General features: G+C 35.8%; 1 protein-coding gene across 1 annotated transcript; it reads right to left on the bottom strand.

Annotated features, from left to right (window-relative positions):
• Positions 1–1,482: 1,482 nt before the first annotated feature.
• Positions 1,483–18,099, bottom strand: LOC113073710 (NAD-dependent malic enzyme, mitochondrial-like). Its single transcript, XM_026246501.1, has 15 exons — positions 17,936–18,099; positions 12,949–13,080; positions 10,595–10,728; positions 10,108–10,257; positions 9,778–9,853; positions 9,375–9,536; positions 8,148–8,361; positions 7,567–7,664; positions 7,329–7,442; positions 5,879–5,990; positions 5,467–5,609; positions 3,843–3,945; positions 3,612–3,682; positions 2,844–2,942; positions 1,483–2,752 (listed from the first exon to the last, which is right to left on the bottom strand). The coding sequence occupies exons 1-15, from the start codon at positions 17,936–17,938 to the stop codon at positions 2,591–2,593; spliced, it is 1,773 nt and encodes a 590-aa protein (XP_026102286.1). The 5' UTR covers positions 17,939–18,099; the 3' UTR covers positions 1,483–2,590.
• Between the last annotated feature and the right edge of the window lie 637 nt (positions 18,100–18,736).

Genomic DNA, 18,736 nt, shown 5'->3' with positions numbered 1-18,736 from the left:
GAAGATTTCATAGGAATATTGAAAATGTAATTTCTTTCCCTTATTCATTTGTTGTGTCTCCCAAAATACATATTGCGGTTTCGTAACAGAAACCTACATTTCAAATTGAAACCCTGCATTTTCAATGGCAATTAAAATATCTTACATATGATGAGCAACGATTAAAAAATACATAAGCAGGCGCATTGGTACATATTTTTTTCTTTTCTGATAGTCAACAGATGCAAGCTGCATTGAGATTTTAAAGTTCCCCTTCTTCGTGATTCCATGTTTTAAACTTTAGTTCGTGTGTAATGTTGTTGTTGGAGTATAAATAATATCTGTAAAATTCTAAAGCTCAAAGTTCAATGCCAAGCGAGATATTTGATTTAACAGAATTCGCCTACAAAAAACGACCCGTTTGGACTACATCCCTCTAGTTCCTGCAGTAATGACATCACTAAAACAGTTTTTTGACTAACCTCCACCCACATGAATTCACAAACAGGGGGGCGTGGCCTTGTTGCGCTCCGACGGAGAAGAGGAAGAGCTGTGTTTGTCGCCATGTCATCGAAACGCTCTTATTTTCATCTCGGAGTCCAATCATCTTTGTTTGGGCTTCCCAGGGATGCTGTACTTGGAGATTAATGGTTACAATTTATGTTTAACTCGCTTCCAGAAAATTATAATCCACATGTAAAAACTATGTGCAGCAAATTTTGCTGAGGACAGCTTGCTGAGGACAACTTTCTCAATCAGTTTAATGCCGGATTCGCACAAAGATTATTCTTGAAAGATGGAGAAGTTTCCCCTTTGTCTGGAGAAGGTGTTGTTTATGGACCACAAACGGTAAGTGTATTTTATTTAAGTTGGTGCGTTTAACAGTTTCTGTAACTTATTACACAAAGGGCAATGCGGTTTAGCTTTGTTAACTAGATGTTAGGGCTGTGCAAAAAAACAAATGCGATTTTCATGCGCAACTCGCATGAATTCACGGGTCGTTTTTTGTAGGCGAATTCTGTTAAATCAAATATCACGCTTGGCATTGAACTTTGAGCTTTTACTCGTCAGTAAAAACGCTCCTGTGACTATAAATACATCTCCAGCACATGCTCCTGCCATCTTGCTTCTCAAAACTACTCCAAAACTAGCATTTGCAGGAGGGCAGCGGGCTGTAAGCTGGTGTCGAATCACAACACAGGAACCGCTGGCACAATCAGAACTCGTTACGTATTTCTGAAGGAGGGACTTTATAGAACAAGGAAGTCATCAGCCGTTTTTATGACAGTGAAAACAGCGGTATACAGATAGATGAATTGTGTGAAAAATACTGTTTTTTTACACCCGAAACATGAACACATGTTATATTGCACACTGTAAACACAATCAAAGCTTCAAAAAAGCGCGTAAAACGGGACCTTTAATATAATTTAATTTACTGCTGTTGTATGGAACCTTCATAGCTGGGATGGTATCAGATCTCTAATTAACTCCACATTCTTCTTTTTTTTCACATAATCTGAACTAAAAATCATGTCCACATATTAATTTATTTGGGAAGTATCTGTGCAATAAGTTGGATAACATACACTCAGGCGGTCATTTTTCAAAATAAACCCCTTTAAGGAAAAATAAGATGACCACGTTAAGGTTTATTCTGTTACAATGACATTTGACACTTTTTTTTATAACTATATAAAAAGCATGTTTATATCCTAAGCATGTAAATATTTGCTGGTAAATGCCCTAGAAATTCAAAGTCACAGCTACAAATATACGCCATGATGCAATTATAATTGTGCAATATACTGTACTATATAATATAGTTTCACGTCCTCCTCCTCTAGGAAACAAATGGATCTTTATGAACTGAATGGCTGTTACAGACACAACAAGAAACCAACACATACATGAACAAATAGAGCGCAATTTCATTAAGGTTTCAATGCACATAGCATATAAACACAACTGAGAGGAGCGACAAGGCACACTATTGAACTCTAGACTGGAGAAAATACTGTGAGGGTGCAAAAACAAATAAATATTTATTTTGCAATGAAAGAATATGACGTTTAATTAGAATCATTCAGCTATTTTGCACTGTGAAATCATTTTCAATTTTTACTACCAAATTTTCATAAGCAAAATGGCTCTGGACATTTACTATTGAGAGTTGTTTTTAATTCTTAAGTCATTTAATTAAGTCTTAATGGTTTCTTATTAAATTGTAATGTTGTGAAGAAGTGAAAAGGTGTTATACAAATGACAGGAAACATCTAAGTAGTACAATGCATAAATGTAAATAAAATATTTCACTGTGCTTTTTGGGTAAAATGTGCTGAATTGTGATGAAAATGATTAAAATAGGTTTCATTTTCTCTGTGCAAAATTTTATTTTAGTAGTTATTTATTTGCATTCTGTAGTGAAATGTTTCCTGGACAGACACTAGATAAAGATCTAGGAAAAATTCATCCATTTATCCATAAACTTGCAATTTAAACAAAGGGTCAGAAATATGAATAAATTCTAGAAGTTGCAAAAAAAAGAGTGCACACTTCCTAGTTCTTGACCCCTTTCTCTCGGTTTAGTGTTTTCTCACATGTTTGTCGTCTAGTCTACTACAGGGCTGTGAGAAACCCCGGGCCAGTCGTACATCTCGGGCACAAACGAATCGTAGTTGGTGTTCCACAAAACAGATCTGATGTACCCTTCCTTATCCACAGGCTCTGGGTATCGAAACGCCATTCCCTTTAAATACACATACTCCATCACCTGTGCACAAAACACACAGCGTCTTAGTAAGGGCTTCTGACAGAAAACTAGTGGCATGCTGTGACACACACACACACACACACAGTCTGACCTTGATGGCCATCTGCAGTGACACCTCTCTGATATTGGACAGGGGTGGATACAGTCGGCCCTGACTCAGCTCTTCATCTGTCAGCTGATCCGCCAGCGTCTGCAAAACAATGTTTTATCAATTTACAATACCAAATATTAACAAAAACAGCAAGTACAAACTTCTGCTTCTTACACACCGGCCATTTAGGACTAATAACTTGCACATGATTTAATAACGTGCACTACGTTACATATACATTATGTTTTTGCTTAAAATGTTGTCATTATGATTTATTCAAACATGCATTAAATAAAGAACATGTTATTATGACAGCCACCTTGTAAAGGTTTACAGTATATATCAACAATGAATTGAAGTCAAATATTTAATAAAAACTTTAAGATAAAAAAAAGTGCAATTGAAGTGTACTTATTCAACTTATTTGAATAATAAAAAACGAATACATCATATTTACATTTATTTGATACATTGATTTAATATTTAAATTAACTTTATTTTCAAAAGGCTAAATTAAAACTTCAATTCTGGTAAAACAAATGTTTGGCTAAAACATTCACTTCAGTTCATCAATGAAAAAAAATTAAACTGAATGATAAATCAGCAACAAAAAATACTGAAAACTAACATCTGTTATGGTGAGATGAGAAAATATTCAACATTGTACAGTAAAATGAACCATACTATAATAATGAACTATACCATATTTGAATCTTGAATTAAAAATAAAACTTAAAATAACAGTGTGGTTCAGAATTGTGTATGTACCTTTGCGGCCTCAAGGAAGACCGTATCACTGATGTGTCGCACTCCACTGAGTATAACAGCCAGAGCTACACCTGAAATCACAATCACAACCCCAGGCCAGTTTTAGACCATTTGTTTTTAAGCATCTTTACATGCTTCTTAGATATTAGCAGCTTTAAAATGTGATGTGTTTTATGAGTGAACCATTACAACATCCATCACTATAAGACTGTAATTAGCGCATGTTAATACCTGGGAATATATAAGCATTGTTGCCCTGTCCAGGGGTCAGTATCCTGCCATCTTCTAGTGACACCGGGGCAAACGGACTGCCACTGGCAAACAAACACCTTCCCTGAAACAGAACCGTCTTCAATTATATTCACATACTGCTATTCTTATGTGTTTGACAATCCATGTGCACATCAGATCTGTGTATGACTACAGGTGTAATGGATGTCATCTTTTTTAGTGAGTGAAGTGACATTCAGCCAAGTATGGTGACCCATACTCAGAATTTGTGCTCTGCATTTAACCCATCCGAAATGCACACACACAGAGCAGTGAACACACACACACACACTGTGAGCACACACCCGGAGCAGTGGGCAGCCATTTATGCTGCGGCGCCCGGGGAGCAGTTGGGGGGTTCGATGCCTTGCTCAAGGGCACCTAAGTCGTGGTATTGAAGGTGGAAAGAGAACTGTACATGCACTACCCCCACCCCCAATTCCGTCCGGCCCGAGACTAGAACTCACAACCCTTCGATTGGGAGTCCAACCCTCTAACCAGTAGGCCACGACTTCCCGGTGTATCTGTGTACATCTGAGAGTATTAATGCTGCTATTACTGTAACACTGTAGTGATTAAAGCAAAAGACACACTTTTTCATGCTGAATTTACAAAAAAATTAAGTTCTGGCTCAATCGATCAGATTTTAGAGTTAACTGATATGCTAATTTCTAAATCCACTAAATTATCAACATGATCAAAAAAAAAAAAAAAAAAACTCGAACACAATCCATTTCATACATTGTGTCTTTTTGCTTTGAAATCGTAAGGATTTTAATTAAGTAAACATAAGAATAACTTACGTATCGTTAGTAAATAGCGGACCAAAACAACTTGGGTTTACTCGATTATCTATAAAGTAACTTTTTTCTATCACGTTCAAATGTGATTATCAAATATGATCATCAAGCTTTTGAGGAACATTGGTTTCTTCATCTCTCAATCATCGTTGAATTGCATTGTACCCATGTTATGAAAGTACAGCATTTTGATCAAAACGAAGCATTTAAATATCATCTTGCGAAGACATTATTGGGAGATATAGAAAGGCAACTAATATTTATAGGCATTTTATATAAATGTCTGCTATACTGTTATAAACTAAATTAAATTTATGCATTTAGCAGACGCTTTTATCCAAAGCGACTTACAGTGCATTCATGCTATCAATTTTTAGCTATCACGTGTTCCTGGGCAATCGAACCAACAACATTGCGCTTGATAACGCAATGATCTACCACTTGAGCTACAGGAACACTGTAAGGAGTTCCTCAAGGGTCATTACTAGGGCAGCTACATTTCATGCTTTATATGTTACCCTTGGGAGATATCATCAGGAAACATGGTGTTATTTCATCCTACTTTTACTAAATACATATCAGCAACTGCAGCAAATTGTATATTTTTGCTAATTTTGGGGCCTCTGAATAAAACTGAGGTGTTTTCCCTTCCATATTCTCACTATATCATACTGTATGAGCCTGGTGTATCAAATGATTTGCAACAAAACAACACATATCCACAATTGTTTGGGGCTTTTATTTAAATCTGGCTTTACGGGGTTAATGCATGAATGATATTTAACCTGTGTGAGGCTGTAGGCATCTTCAGCTGTACACTCTGCCTTGGCAGTCGGGTTGCTGAGGGCGAAGATAATCGGACGCTCGTTCAAGCTGCCCATTGCTCTGATGACATCATGAGTGAAGAGCCGGCCGGCACCTGACACACCTGATGACATTGAGAAAGAGGTCATAATAACATACAGTGCATGCATATATTAATATAGAATTTAGGGGTTATATATGATGCATCAAACTATATGTACAAACTATATGCTACATACAACAATGACAACCTGTGTTTACTTGAAAACACAATTCTACAGGTAGAGGAACGGCAACTAAAGGAGCTTGTTTAATTCAAATGGTCATGAAAAAAGAAATGACATCTGTTTTTGTGTAAACCTTGACTAACACAGAGGGAGAAGCTCGTCTTACCGATGATCGCCGTGGGCTTAATAACATTGACAGCATCTAAGAAGCTTTTCACTTCCCCGGGATCAGGGTGAAGAAAACCCTCCTGATTAGTATCGGTCTCATAAGCTCTGCCCTGGAACAGAGAAACGCACACTGGATTACTGGACTGCAGTTGTGAGTCTCAAAGCATGTGGAAGAAGAATTAGTTTCTAAATGACACAGATTTTCAATTCCGGTTGACAGTTTTTAGAGGAGACTTTGCATGTGAGCTCAGTCAGCGAAGCTTAGTAAAATAATGTGATTGCATTCGAAGACAACAAACAACCTGAGTGGTAGTACTCCGTTTTATTTCAGTATTATTTATATATTATTATATTATTTATATTTTCAGTTTTAAACTTTAAGTAATTTTTTTTAAATTGTGCAATTTTTGTTATTTTTTGTTTTAACAAACTTTAACATTTCAGTTCCTTATTTTGGTTTATGCATGGTAAGGTAAGGCAAGTTTTTTTTTATTTTATTTAATTAAAAATATAAATATATAAAATCAAACTAAAATTTAATATTATGCCATTTTTAAGGTTTCTAATATTGTTTGGGGAGTCTCCTACAATAGGTTTACAAGCATGAAAGTCAAAAATGAAAATCAAAAATTAGTTTGAAGCAGTTCTAAGATTGAGTCTCTCCTTTTCGTGAGCCTGCTCTGCTCTGATTGGTCAGATGGCCGAGTCCGTTGTGATTGGTCTGCTGCTTTCAGCACGTGTCGGAAACAATGCACCGATTGCCAAAGTCTCGCATTTTAAACACTCGATAGAAAATATAAACATTTTATTTATCATATCCGTCACAGAAATGGGATTCAAATTACTAACAACTCTTTTAGGCTGTACAGAGTCGATTCTTTATTTTGGGAGAAAATAACTTTATCGTGCACTTTCAGCTTTACAACTTCACAGATTGTAGCTGTATGTGAATGTAAACAGAGCACACTATATGAAAGGCAATATTCTAAATGGCATAATGGGGCACTTCAAAATTTTGAATTTAAATTATTTTATATAAAATAATCAAAGTGTTTAAATAGTTTTAGCTATAATAATCCTGGTAGCAATGAGACCTTTTTAAAAGTTGGTTCATTTGATTCAATGAACTGGTTCAAAATCAGGATTAACTTATCATCATTTATATTCCATTTTTGTAGTTAATTAAAGCAGGCATCATTAGTACTATAGCTCATAGTATTAGTGATTTGTTTTAAACTCACTTATCAAAAGTATAAATGTTTGGCTTATGACTCGAGTGGAGTAGGGATATGAATCCGCATTAGTTTCACGATTCAATTACAATTATGTTATTATTTGACACATTTTCATAGAAATTTTATGTAAACTATTTTGTGCATTTTATTATATTACATATGCAGGCCCCTTTTAAAAATAATTACAAAGTAATACATTTTATGCTCGCCCACCTTTACTAACAGACCATATTTGTCAAACATCCAGATTTTCTTTCTGGCTTCTGCCTGAGACACTCCCGACTCCATCATGGCCATGACGATCAGGTTAGCGATTCCCAGAGCAGCCTAATAAATACAAAATTCTATCTTAAATACACAGGTTACGTTAGTTTAATCTCATTTCAGACCACACAGATTAAAAGACTTGGTTTGCATTATAGTGTCTTCAAAAGGTGTGACGTGAGCTCACCTCTCCAGCCCCCAGAAACAGAACTTTATGTTCAGATATTGGCTTCCCCAAAACACGTTGAGCGGTCAACAAACCTGCCAGAGCTACTGATGCAGTGCCTGCGGACACACAAACACAACTACTGATGCACAGCAGACAAGCAAACATCTGAAAATAAATCAATTAAATATGCATTTCTTAAAGGAAATACCGGTGCATGTAAAGACATCATAAGTCTCATTTAGATTTTGAGAAAAAAAAAGAAAAATCTGATCATGCTTTCCTCAACAATATGCATGTTTTCAACAATGATTCATGGTTGGAGCACAAACCAATAATACTATGAGTAATAAGTATAATTGTAAAAGATAATATTACAATAATTGTATTGTAAAAATTATATATTACAATAATATTGTAATAAGAGAAATATTAGTTGAAAACCTTTTTACTAAAACTAAACTAAAATTAGAAAGTTTAAGTATGAAGCACTAAAATTACTAACTGGACTAAAACCGATTGAAATGAAAATAAACGAGTACACAAAGTAATACCAGCTGTGCTTAGCAAACTCCATTATTAAATCCAGGACTGGTACACACCCTGGATGTCATCATTGAAGGTACAGTACTTCTCACGATATTTCTTCAGAAATCGAAAGGCATTGTGATTCCCAAAGTCCTCAAATTGGATGAGGGTGTCCTGTCCGTACTTATCCACCACAGCTTCCATGAACTCGTCTATGAGATCGTCGTAGCGCTGCGAACGGTCACGCCGCTGATACAGACCCATGTAGAACGGGTCCCTCAGTAACTTCTGCAGATACACACAAACACACGTAACACGGTTGTTTTCATACACCATCTGTAAGTAAATGTAATGTTTGTTTGAACATTGAGCAAAAACCCACCACAGCAGGATTCTGGACTTAAGAAAAGCATTCAAATCTCCATAGTGATATCAACAGTGAGAAGTGATGGATATATGTGACCCAGGACCACAAAACCTCTTAAAGTCTTAAGTGTCAATTTTTTCAAAATTGAGATGTATACATCATGTGAAACTTGAATAAATACGCTTCCCATTTATGTATGATTTATTAGGATCAGACAATATTTGGCAGAGATAAAACGGTTTGAAAAATACTGAGAAAAGCACATTTAAAGTTGTCCAAATGACCTCTCAAGCAATGCATATTACTAATCTAAAAGAAGGCTTGTTATATTTATGGTAGGAAATGTACAAAATGTCTTCATGGAACATGATCTTTACTTCATATCCTAATGATTTTTGGCAAAAAAGAAAAAAAGGGAAATTTTGACTCATACAATGTTTATTTTTTTGGCTATTGCTACAAATATACCCCAGTGACTTGCTTTGTGGTCCAGGGTCATATAGTTAATATTCTTTGAGGTTTTCATATTTATATATGTTATAATTTTATTTTCACATTGAACATTTTTATATATACACAATAGTGATACAAATATTAGTATATATATATATATTAGTATATATATATATATATATATATATATATATATATATATATATATATATATATATATATACACACACACACACACACACACACACACACACATTCTGTATATAGTTATATAGTGTTTCCTTTTTTGACTAACCACAATATTTAATATATAAGCCAGCCATGGGAAATAGTTATACATTTTGTAATTAAAGAAATAAGTTTTACATTTAACCACTATATATTTAAATATATTGTTATTAAGCGTTAAATGTTAAATTAATGTATACACGTCAACAAATCTCTTCAGTGATGAATGGTTTGAGAATGAATGGTCACCAACCTCGTTATCCGTGCCTACATCAATGCAGACCGGCAGGCAACTCTCAGGCCGAATCCCAGCACAGGCCGTATAAAGACACAGCTTCCCTACAGGAATACCCATCCCATACACTCCCAGATCACCCAGACCCAGGATACGCTCACCGTCTGTCACCACTACAGCCTGTAAACACACACAGATGAACAATCCCTCACTGTACTAAATCAAACTCTCTAAAGAAAGCCAAGTAATATACGCATCACAGTTTAAAAGATGTTGTTCGCCATGAAATCTAAAAGTTGTCATGTGTTTGGAACAGCATGAGGGTGAAAAGACAAAACTTACTGACCAAAGAGTGTGATCAAACATGCACTTTAATATAAATTGAAAAGCAGCAGAATGCTGGAATGTTGAAATCTAATACCTTGACAGTGGTTTCTGGCCAATTATCCAGTATGGAACGAATATGTCCTTGGTCCTTAATGGAGATAAACAGACCTCTGTAGAAACAGAGACAAAAACTTCAATCTCTTTGCCACACAAACACACAAACCAGTGTTTCAGAGTAAATGTCCCCTATGATGACAATGACAACAAGAAAAATAGTCTCAAGTTTATACTAAACACAATAATACTTCTCTTGTAAAATATTAACTCCATTTTAAATGTTTAAAATGTACTTTAAGCTATGATTTGTATCAAATATATAATGTATCAAAGCTAAATGGTTAATAATTAAAGAAGTGCAGCTCACTTGGGTCGCCTGAAGATATGTCCATACTGAGTACATGCGAGACCCACAGTAGGTGTGTAGACGATGGGCATGAGAGCCTCGATGTCTTCCATAAGCACACGGTAGAAGAGACGCTCGTTTCTTTCTTGGATCCCCATTAGATAGATGTACCTGTTCAAATTAACCCATTTATGAATCTGCATTCAAAAAATATTGACCTTTTGTAATTGGAGATTTTCAAAAAGAAACGAGTGTGTGAGAATATGGAGTGTGAAATAATGTTGGGTTGCACTATTTAGCTAGATAACTTTATCAAGATCATGAAAAAAAGCAGGTTATGATCTTTCACTTTTTTCACTTTCACTTTCACTTTATTGGCTAAGATTTTTTGAGCCACACAACCTTTATTGCAAGATTTCTCATATTTTTGCATAATATACACAGCAAACTTTGGTTATTTGGAACAGCTTGTATTGTCTGGAAAGGGTAGTGAAGTGAATGAATGTACTTCTGCAGTGGGTCGGACATCTTCTTCAGGTTCTTCTGGAAGCGCATGGCCTGCGTGTCCTGAGTCTCGATCTTTGGTGGCAACAGACCATGAATGCCCAAAATCTGCCGTTCTTTCAGAGTGAAGGCCATTCCCTATGCATGCACAAATACACAATAAAAAGTTAACACTACATTTTTACTGCAGTAAAATTGAGGATTGGAAGTTTGGGAGTGTTTAGAAGTCAAGAAGGCTTTCTTGAAAATTTTGAATGCCTAACAATGGTCAAATGAAAAAAAAAAAGTATTTGTGAATCGTGTCTACACTGGTCTGCTGTAAATTAAAACCATGCATGCATCTTTGACCTGAGCTGCCACAAATGTAATGCATACATTCTGTGTTTGAGGAGGAAATGTCTGTGGGGAGGAGATCAAATCAGAACAGTGACCAATGAGGGTCAGTGAGAGGGAAACACCCATCTATAAAACACAGGAACTGCATTCACTTTACATTCCAAATGCCTGGAGTGTGTGTGCATGTGTATTTGAGCATGTTTTGTTTTTAACAGGGATGGTGGGTTACAGGTCTGCTTAAAAAAATATATGTTAAAATCAAATAATAAAATGACCACGGACTACATCATATGTGACCCTGGAGCATTAAACCAGTCTTAAGTCACTGGGGTATATTTTTAGCAATTGAAAACAAAAACATTTTTTGGGTCAAAATTATATATTTTTTTCTTTTTTTAATGCCAAAAATCATTAGGATACCAAGTAAAAATCATGTTCCATGAAGATATTTTGTAAATTCCCTACTGTACATAGATTAAAACTTAATTTTTGATTAGTAATATGCATTGCTATTCAAAGGTGATTTTCTCATTGTGATTTTTTGCACCCTCAGGTTCCAGATTTTTAATAGTTCAATATTTTTATTCCAGCCAAATATTGTCCAATCTTAATAAACCATACATCAATGGAAAGCTTATTTATTCAGCTTGTAGATGCTGTACAAATAAAAATAAAAAACACTTAAGACAGTTTTTTTGGTCCAGGGTCACAAATACAACTGCAGCAAGTTTACAATAAAATATTTTTGACTGTGTCTTGGGTCATTTCTTGATCTCCAAAGTAAAATAAGAATATGAAGCAAAACCAGTGGTCTACACCAAATGAAGCACTCATCTGCTGAGTCACTCCTCTAATGATCTCCAGACAAAAGCATTTAGACCCTCAATACACACAGGGACTGTGTTAGACCGTATACATCAACGTTGTGGTAGTGGTGTAGCATGACAGAACATGGTTACACTTTATTGTGCATGCAGTCTTTCATTCACGTGAGTTGAGGTGAAAATGAAACACTACTAAAATGTCCAGTTTAATTTAGTTTATGTATACATTATATATATATATATATATATATATATATATATATATATATATATATATATATATATATATATATATATATATATATATATATATATATAGAGAGAGAGAGAGAGAGAGAGAAAAAAAATTATATAGCGACATCGCTTACTGTGATGATCAAATTATAAAGGCAGTGATTTAATTAAATAAATACATCCACTGCAGGTTTCAGAGGAAAGCATGGCACTGTGTTCATTCGCACACGTACAGCTCATGATATAAGATGCAGCTCAAATTTACTAGTCTTTCTATATTACAGAAAATTAGCATGATTGCTCTTGAGATATTATTTGATGATAATCACAACACAACATCATAATTATTATTTTAAACTTTATTGCTTAATTTAATGCTTAATTAAAAAGGTTTGAGTTGTGAAGAGTTTACATTAAAATGATGGTATATATACCATATATACACACACACATAAACACACACACACACACACACATATACATAGAATCAATCAGGACACATTAGCAACCACATACTAGAAACACCCTGGCACCCAGCTGACGAATGATACAAACATTGACAGCCAATCGGAATCCATCCTGCTATAACAAGCTCGAGAATTTAAAGTGGCAGACGCACATGAATAAACACGATAATGTTCGCTGGTGTGGACGCTAATATTTGTTATCTTTAGTTATCTTTATAGTTATGTTCTCGGTGTGAACTGGGCTTTACACAGCTCCCTTATCTAATCTAACTAAATGTTGTTTATTTTTTTTATTAAGTGTGTGTTTGCGTTTAATGCAGTCATTAAAACTGAGATCCTAATTTTTGTGCCATTTGTATCATTTAAATGCTGCAAATTACAGGTTAAAAGCAGATTCTTCAACTTTTCAATAAATGATACTGAAAACCAGAAAGTACGTTGACTGAAAGAGACATTGAGAGAGAACTAGAAGGCAGACAGATTGAATTTAGTCTAACCTTGTTGGTATGTGGGTTGAGCATGAGCGGTTTCCCCTTTTCTTTAGTGTGAACCCATCGGCACACGCTCACACATGGCCTCACACTCATGCCTAATCTGGACAACATGGCTGCACTGATACCGACACACACCTGCAAAAGAAAAAAAAAAAAAAGAATACATGCCATTACACTTAATGCACTCAGACACAAAAACAGATAATTTTGATCATTAGTGTCTGATAGAAGAATCTGTTGATTAGATTTAATTAGAATTATTATGGCTGATCTGTCGGCATCGGAGTCTCACAACACAATCCTGACTGAGAATATTATGAGTCACTGATGTGCTGATAAACATTCATGCCAGAGACCTTCAGCACACAGATGGCACTGAAGAACATCTCTGTAGCCTTTTAAAAAATGCTGTGGCCCTTGAGAAGAATATTAAAGTTTTTGAAAGCAGTATTTAAAAGCAATGCAAAACAGAAAACCAAACGCTGAAGTTTGTGTGGCATAAAAACCCATGCACGTGATCACTGAAAACAAAACAGTGACTGGCCCAACAAAGCAAGTGATAGTTCTCAGTAAAACAAAATTAGCATTTTTGTATAAGCTATTCCTTTAGGGATAAATCATATTACTTGTCTCAACCACATAGAAACATTCAGCTCCCTTCCCCCCATGAGCTGACCTTAAAGCACATACACAGTGCACATTCAGTGCTCTTACACTCACAATCTCAGTCACACACAAGGAATCAGGTCAATGAATGAGATTAAGCCAGAATCTACTGTCAAAATCAGGTTTTCCCAAAATGGGGTTTGTAAATTGATGAAAAATATTAAATAATAAAAGTGCAACATTCACATAATAAAAATAAATTACATTTTGAATGTAATAAAATGTTTGTTTCAAATATTTTTTAAAAACCTGGATATTATACCTGGGGTACCCCTTTTCTAACCCGAATATTTGGTCTTGTAAACGCGTTTCGGCATATCCCCATCAAAATGTGTGTTCTGCGCATGTTCTATTCGCAAGGAATCTTGGTCTTTTGAGTCTTTGAATACAGGAGGAAGAATCGGAAATGACGCATATTGCGTATTACGTCCAGATGCTAACCGTGTGTCGCTGTTTACATCGGGATATTGGCGACTGATTACACATTCCATGTATACAGGAGTAACTCTCTCTGCTCACGCATGTAAACGGGTTATCCTGAATGTTTCAGAAACCCAAATAGTGACCTTAACCCGACAATAACCCAAATTTTAACAGCATGTAAACGTAGTCAGTGTATTGGTTTACCTGCATGTCATGTGGCCATTAAATAACATGTGTTAACTGTGAACATGCAAATGTGCTGTTAAAATGATAACTTTCTAAGGGCTTTTGCTGTCAAACACGTTTGGAAATCCCTGACACAAATGATGCAAATACTAATTTCTCAGCATCCTGTAATCTCCTGGAAGGAAGATGAATAAAATAAAATTAAGTAAATAAACAAAAACAATTATAGGGTGAGGAAAAAAACAAAACAATTTGAGGGTGAATAAATTATTACAAAATCACAATTTTTGTGTGAATTAAATGTCAAACTAGTTTACCAACATAATCACATAATACTGGTCTTTTTACAATGAGAAAGAGATTTCAAATGTTCCTTTCTCTTTGGAGTGTTACAAGCTCTTGGTGCATAATGAAGTAGGGCTGTGTATTGCCAAGAATCTGGCGATACGATACGCATCAGGATACAAGGATTGCAATATGATATATTGCGATACACTGCAAGCAAAGAGATATATTGGGATATGTCTTATTTTAGGAATAGTACATATTGTCAGGAAAGCTGTCATTAAGAACACACCACCATATGCAAACCTTAGCAATAAATAAATAAATAAAAATTGTTTAACCAGAACACAGTGGTATCTGCCTTTGCAATCCTTTAGTTAAATATCAGGGTGCGACATTAAGCTTTGACATGAGCTTGTCCTTCAGACAAGTAAATCAATCATTCACTTACTAAATGTACATATCTCCATTTACGCCGAGGTTACCTTGCTCAAGGGTGCAACGATGACAGGCCAGGGAGTTCAGGGGTCACTCTAAACTGGGACATTTGCATTTAAAGAAATAGATCACCCAAAACACTGAAACAGTATATTCCAAGATATGTTGAAGCTACAGAACAACAGACAAATTATCTGCAAGGCAGCAACTACTCACAATGTGATTTATGCATACATACATTTACGCATTTGTGAGATGTTTTTTTTTTCCCCAAAGTAAATTATATTGTACTTAAGAAATTGCCTGGGACTTGAATCCATGACGCATTGCTATCGCCATGACATATACACCCAAGTTACCAAAACTAACCAGAGTTTATTACAGATTATTCACCATGAGCCTACAAATGTGACCCAGAAACAGAAAACATGCCTTCCTTCTTTAAGGCTATTCCTGCCATGGCCTTTGACCTTTAACAAGTGACACTGAAAGTTATTTAGGGAACAAATGGGAAGTCACAAACCAGATCTGCCTAATGTGTACTTGCTCAGTGAAAAACAAGCCAGTGATTTCACAAAGCGGCACCTCATAGCTGATGAACACAACCTGATCATCAAACAAACACAGTTTCGGACATAATTTCTGTGATTTCTGGAACTACGTATAATTAGTTTAATGTAAGTGTCTTAATTAAAGGCAATGATGAAGATAGGTCACGGATTAAACCTAAAGTCTTTGAGAGCCCTGGTCAGATCTCAAACCATTATATGATGCTACACTAAGAAGTTATTTTGTAAAAGCCGATTTCCTAGAAATCAGTATAGTTTATCGATTACTCAATCCAGGTTTGAACCTACAACCTTAGTCCAGATTGCAATGGAATTTGAGTCAATCTTTTAATAGAATAAATTAATTTGTTTAACGAAACCAGTGTGGAAACCAATGGTTGATAAACTGGACAGATCCGAGGTATGGGTTTCCAAAAAGGCATCGTAAGCGAACTGTGGTTGTTAAATATTGAACTATAACGACATTGTTTGCGACTCTGGGAAAATGACCCCTGTCAATTTTTGACACCGCAATTATTTTGTTCTGATTGCTTCTGAATTGAGCGGATTATCATCACTTAAAGTCCATTCATTAAAATTTATGCTTCAGTTGTTTTGGCTACTTTTATTATGTGTCGTGTGCAGCAGAGGCCCCCCAGTTTATTATACAAATATTATATTTAGAAAAAAAAGCAGCAATGCATAATTCTGTATGCAATTCTGTATGACCGTCCATCAGTCCGCAAGTAATGGTAAAGACAGCAAACCGGTTCACTATGTTAAGGCAGGAAACATACTGTCAGGCCAGTCATGAATGTTATCTGAGCTCAGTTAGTGTTCAAAGTCGTTTGGTGTGTGGTGACTAAAGAATTTAAGACCAGCTGTTGCCAGTAATCTTAACAATTAGCCATATATATTGAATATAGGATTATAGATGGGTAAGTCTCGGCTCGGGTGTTCCTCTTCAGTTCTCTCTTCACAAGCAGTTCAGTCAGTGTACTGTTTGAGTAAATGAATTACTCACGGATATTGGTTTGTTTAAATCAGAGGGAGTGTCAGCCACATTAAAAAAGTTAACAGCTTAAGTCATTTGTGGATTAATGCGTATTGGAGACACAAACCGTTTCAAACGATTCAGTTCGATTCATATCACAAACTGCTTTGTTTTGAACTTTCTCTCACAACAACATGGAAGAGAAGACAATGCTGAATAAAGTCATGGTTTTTGCTATTTTTGGACCAAAATGTATTTTCGATGCTTCAAAATATTCTAACTGACCCTCTGATGTCACATGGACTACTTTGATGATGTTTTTCTTACCTTTCTGGACATGGACAGTATACAGTGCACACATTCAAAAAGTTAACAGCTTAAGTCATTTGTGGATTAATGCGTATTGGAGACGCGAACAGTTTAAAATGATTCCGTTCGATTTGGTGAACTGGTTCAAGAAGATCCGGTTACATTGAGTGATTCGTTCGCAAACCAGATGTCACAAACTGCTTTGTTTTGAAATCTCACAACAGACCCGGAAGAAAAGACAATGCTGAATAAAGTCATAGTTTTTGCTATTTTGGATCAAAATGTATTTACGATGCTTCAAAAAATTCTAACTGACCCTCTGATGTCACATGGACTACTTTGATGATGTTTTTCTTACCTTTCTGGACATGGAGTATACCGTTCACACAGTTTCAATGGAGGGACTGAGAGCTCTCGGACTAAATCTAAAATATCTCAAACTGTGTTCGAAGATAAACGGAGGTCTCACTGGTTTGGAACGACATGAGGGGTGAGTTATAATGACCTAATTTTGATTATTGGGTGAACTAAACCCTTTAAGAGGTTCACCCATAATTATTGTGCAAAGTGTGCACGTTGCTTGTGTGAATATCCATTGGCTCACCTTCCTGGGTGAAACACATATTAACAATATTGCGACATTGCGCAGCGGATTTTGCGTTTATGCCACCGGCTCACTTTTTGCCCAGGCCCGCCCAAAAAATACAATTCTGGCTACGCCACTGGTTTGGTGTCTGGATTTATCTGGAAACTTAGAATTGCAGCATGGAATGGAACAGCACGGATCCCATTCATTGTCACTTTTTCAAATCGAATTTCTATTGATTGGAAGATTTAAATGCCATTCCATTTTTTGTTGTTGTTGTTGTTCTGTGGAAAATCTGTTGTTGTTTGTTAACAGTAAAATGCTAGTTAATGCCGCAAACCCAACGAAGGCCACAGGCGTAGAACCAAAATACTGACAATGTCAAACCACAAGACCATCAGCTAACTAATTAAACAATCATGTAAACACGTTCTATAATGTGATGCTGTTAATCTAACGTTAATTGAGTGACGTGATGACAACTAACACAAAACGCTCAAAACACTTAATATATTACCCTCCAGAACTCTCTGAAAGGATATAACTGAGCCTTACCATTTCCTCCAAACGTCTCAGAGTCAGCTGGTCACCATAAAACGCGACTGAACATTATATTTTGGATAAATTCACCGTTTTGAGGTGTGCGCGTCAGGTCGCGCAGAGCGAGTGACAGTTAAAAGCCTTCTCTGCACGAGACATTCTACCAAACACACACGCAGACAGCCAATCAGAAACGAGCTGGAGCTTACCGTAAAGCTCTTATGTAAAGCGCATAACAAACGACAAAAAAGTATATAGGTCTCTGCGGGAAATTAATGTGAGTTACCAGATCTTGCTGTTTTTAGACCATGATACCTGATTGCCTGACGTCATAGTGATGGTAGGTTTAGGGGTGGCGTTAGGTAAGGTAGATCATTTTGATTGCATGATTTAGAAACACCCAGTATTTTAAAAGCACCCACAAGGTCCTAAACAACCACTTTTACTCTGCAGAGAAGCGGAAGATAAGTGATGAAATTACCGTAAACTTCTTACACAAACCTCATCTCATTCCTCCTCAGTTGAGTTTTTCAACAGTTGAGCTTGAAGTGAAATAGTGGAGTTTTCATTTTAGTTTTAACAAAGATTATAATAAAGAATAAAAAAGAAGAGAAGCACAGCTTGACGTCATCTATTTTGGAAGGATTGCGATGTATTCTAAATATAAACTTGTTCTGCCAATCAGCGTCATTCTGGACTCGCAAAATAGCTACACAAATAAAACCAGATGTTTGTATTTAAAGTAAAAAAGCTAACACACTAGAATAGTTTTAAAGCTTTAAAAACAACAAACGTCTATATTCTCCTTGTTATCAC

The sequence above is a fragment of the Carassius auratus genome, chromosome 5 (genome assembly GCF_003368295.1).
Source record: "Carassius auratus strain Wakin chromosome 5, ASM336829v1, whole genome shotgun sequence".
NCBI classification, from domain to species: domain Eukaryota; kingdom Metazoa; phylum Chordata; class Actinopteri; order Cypriniformes; family Cyprinidae; genus Carassius; species Carassius auratus.
Note: the sequence above shows the minus strand (reverse complement) of the source record. Positions and strands in the feature narration are given on the sequence as shown.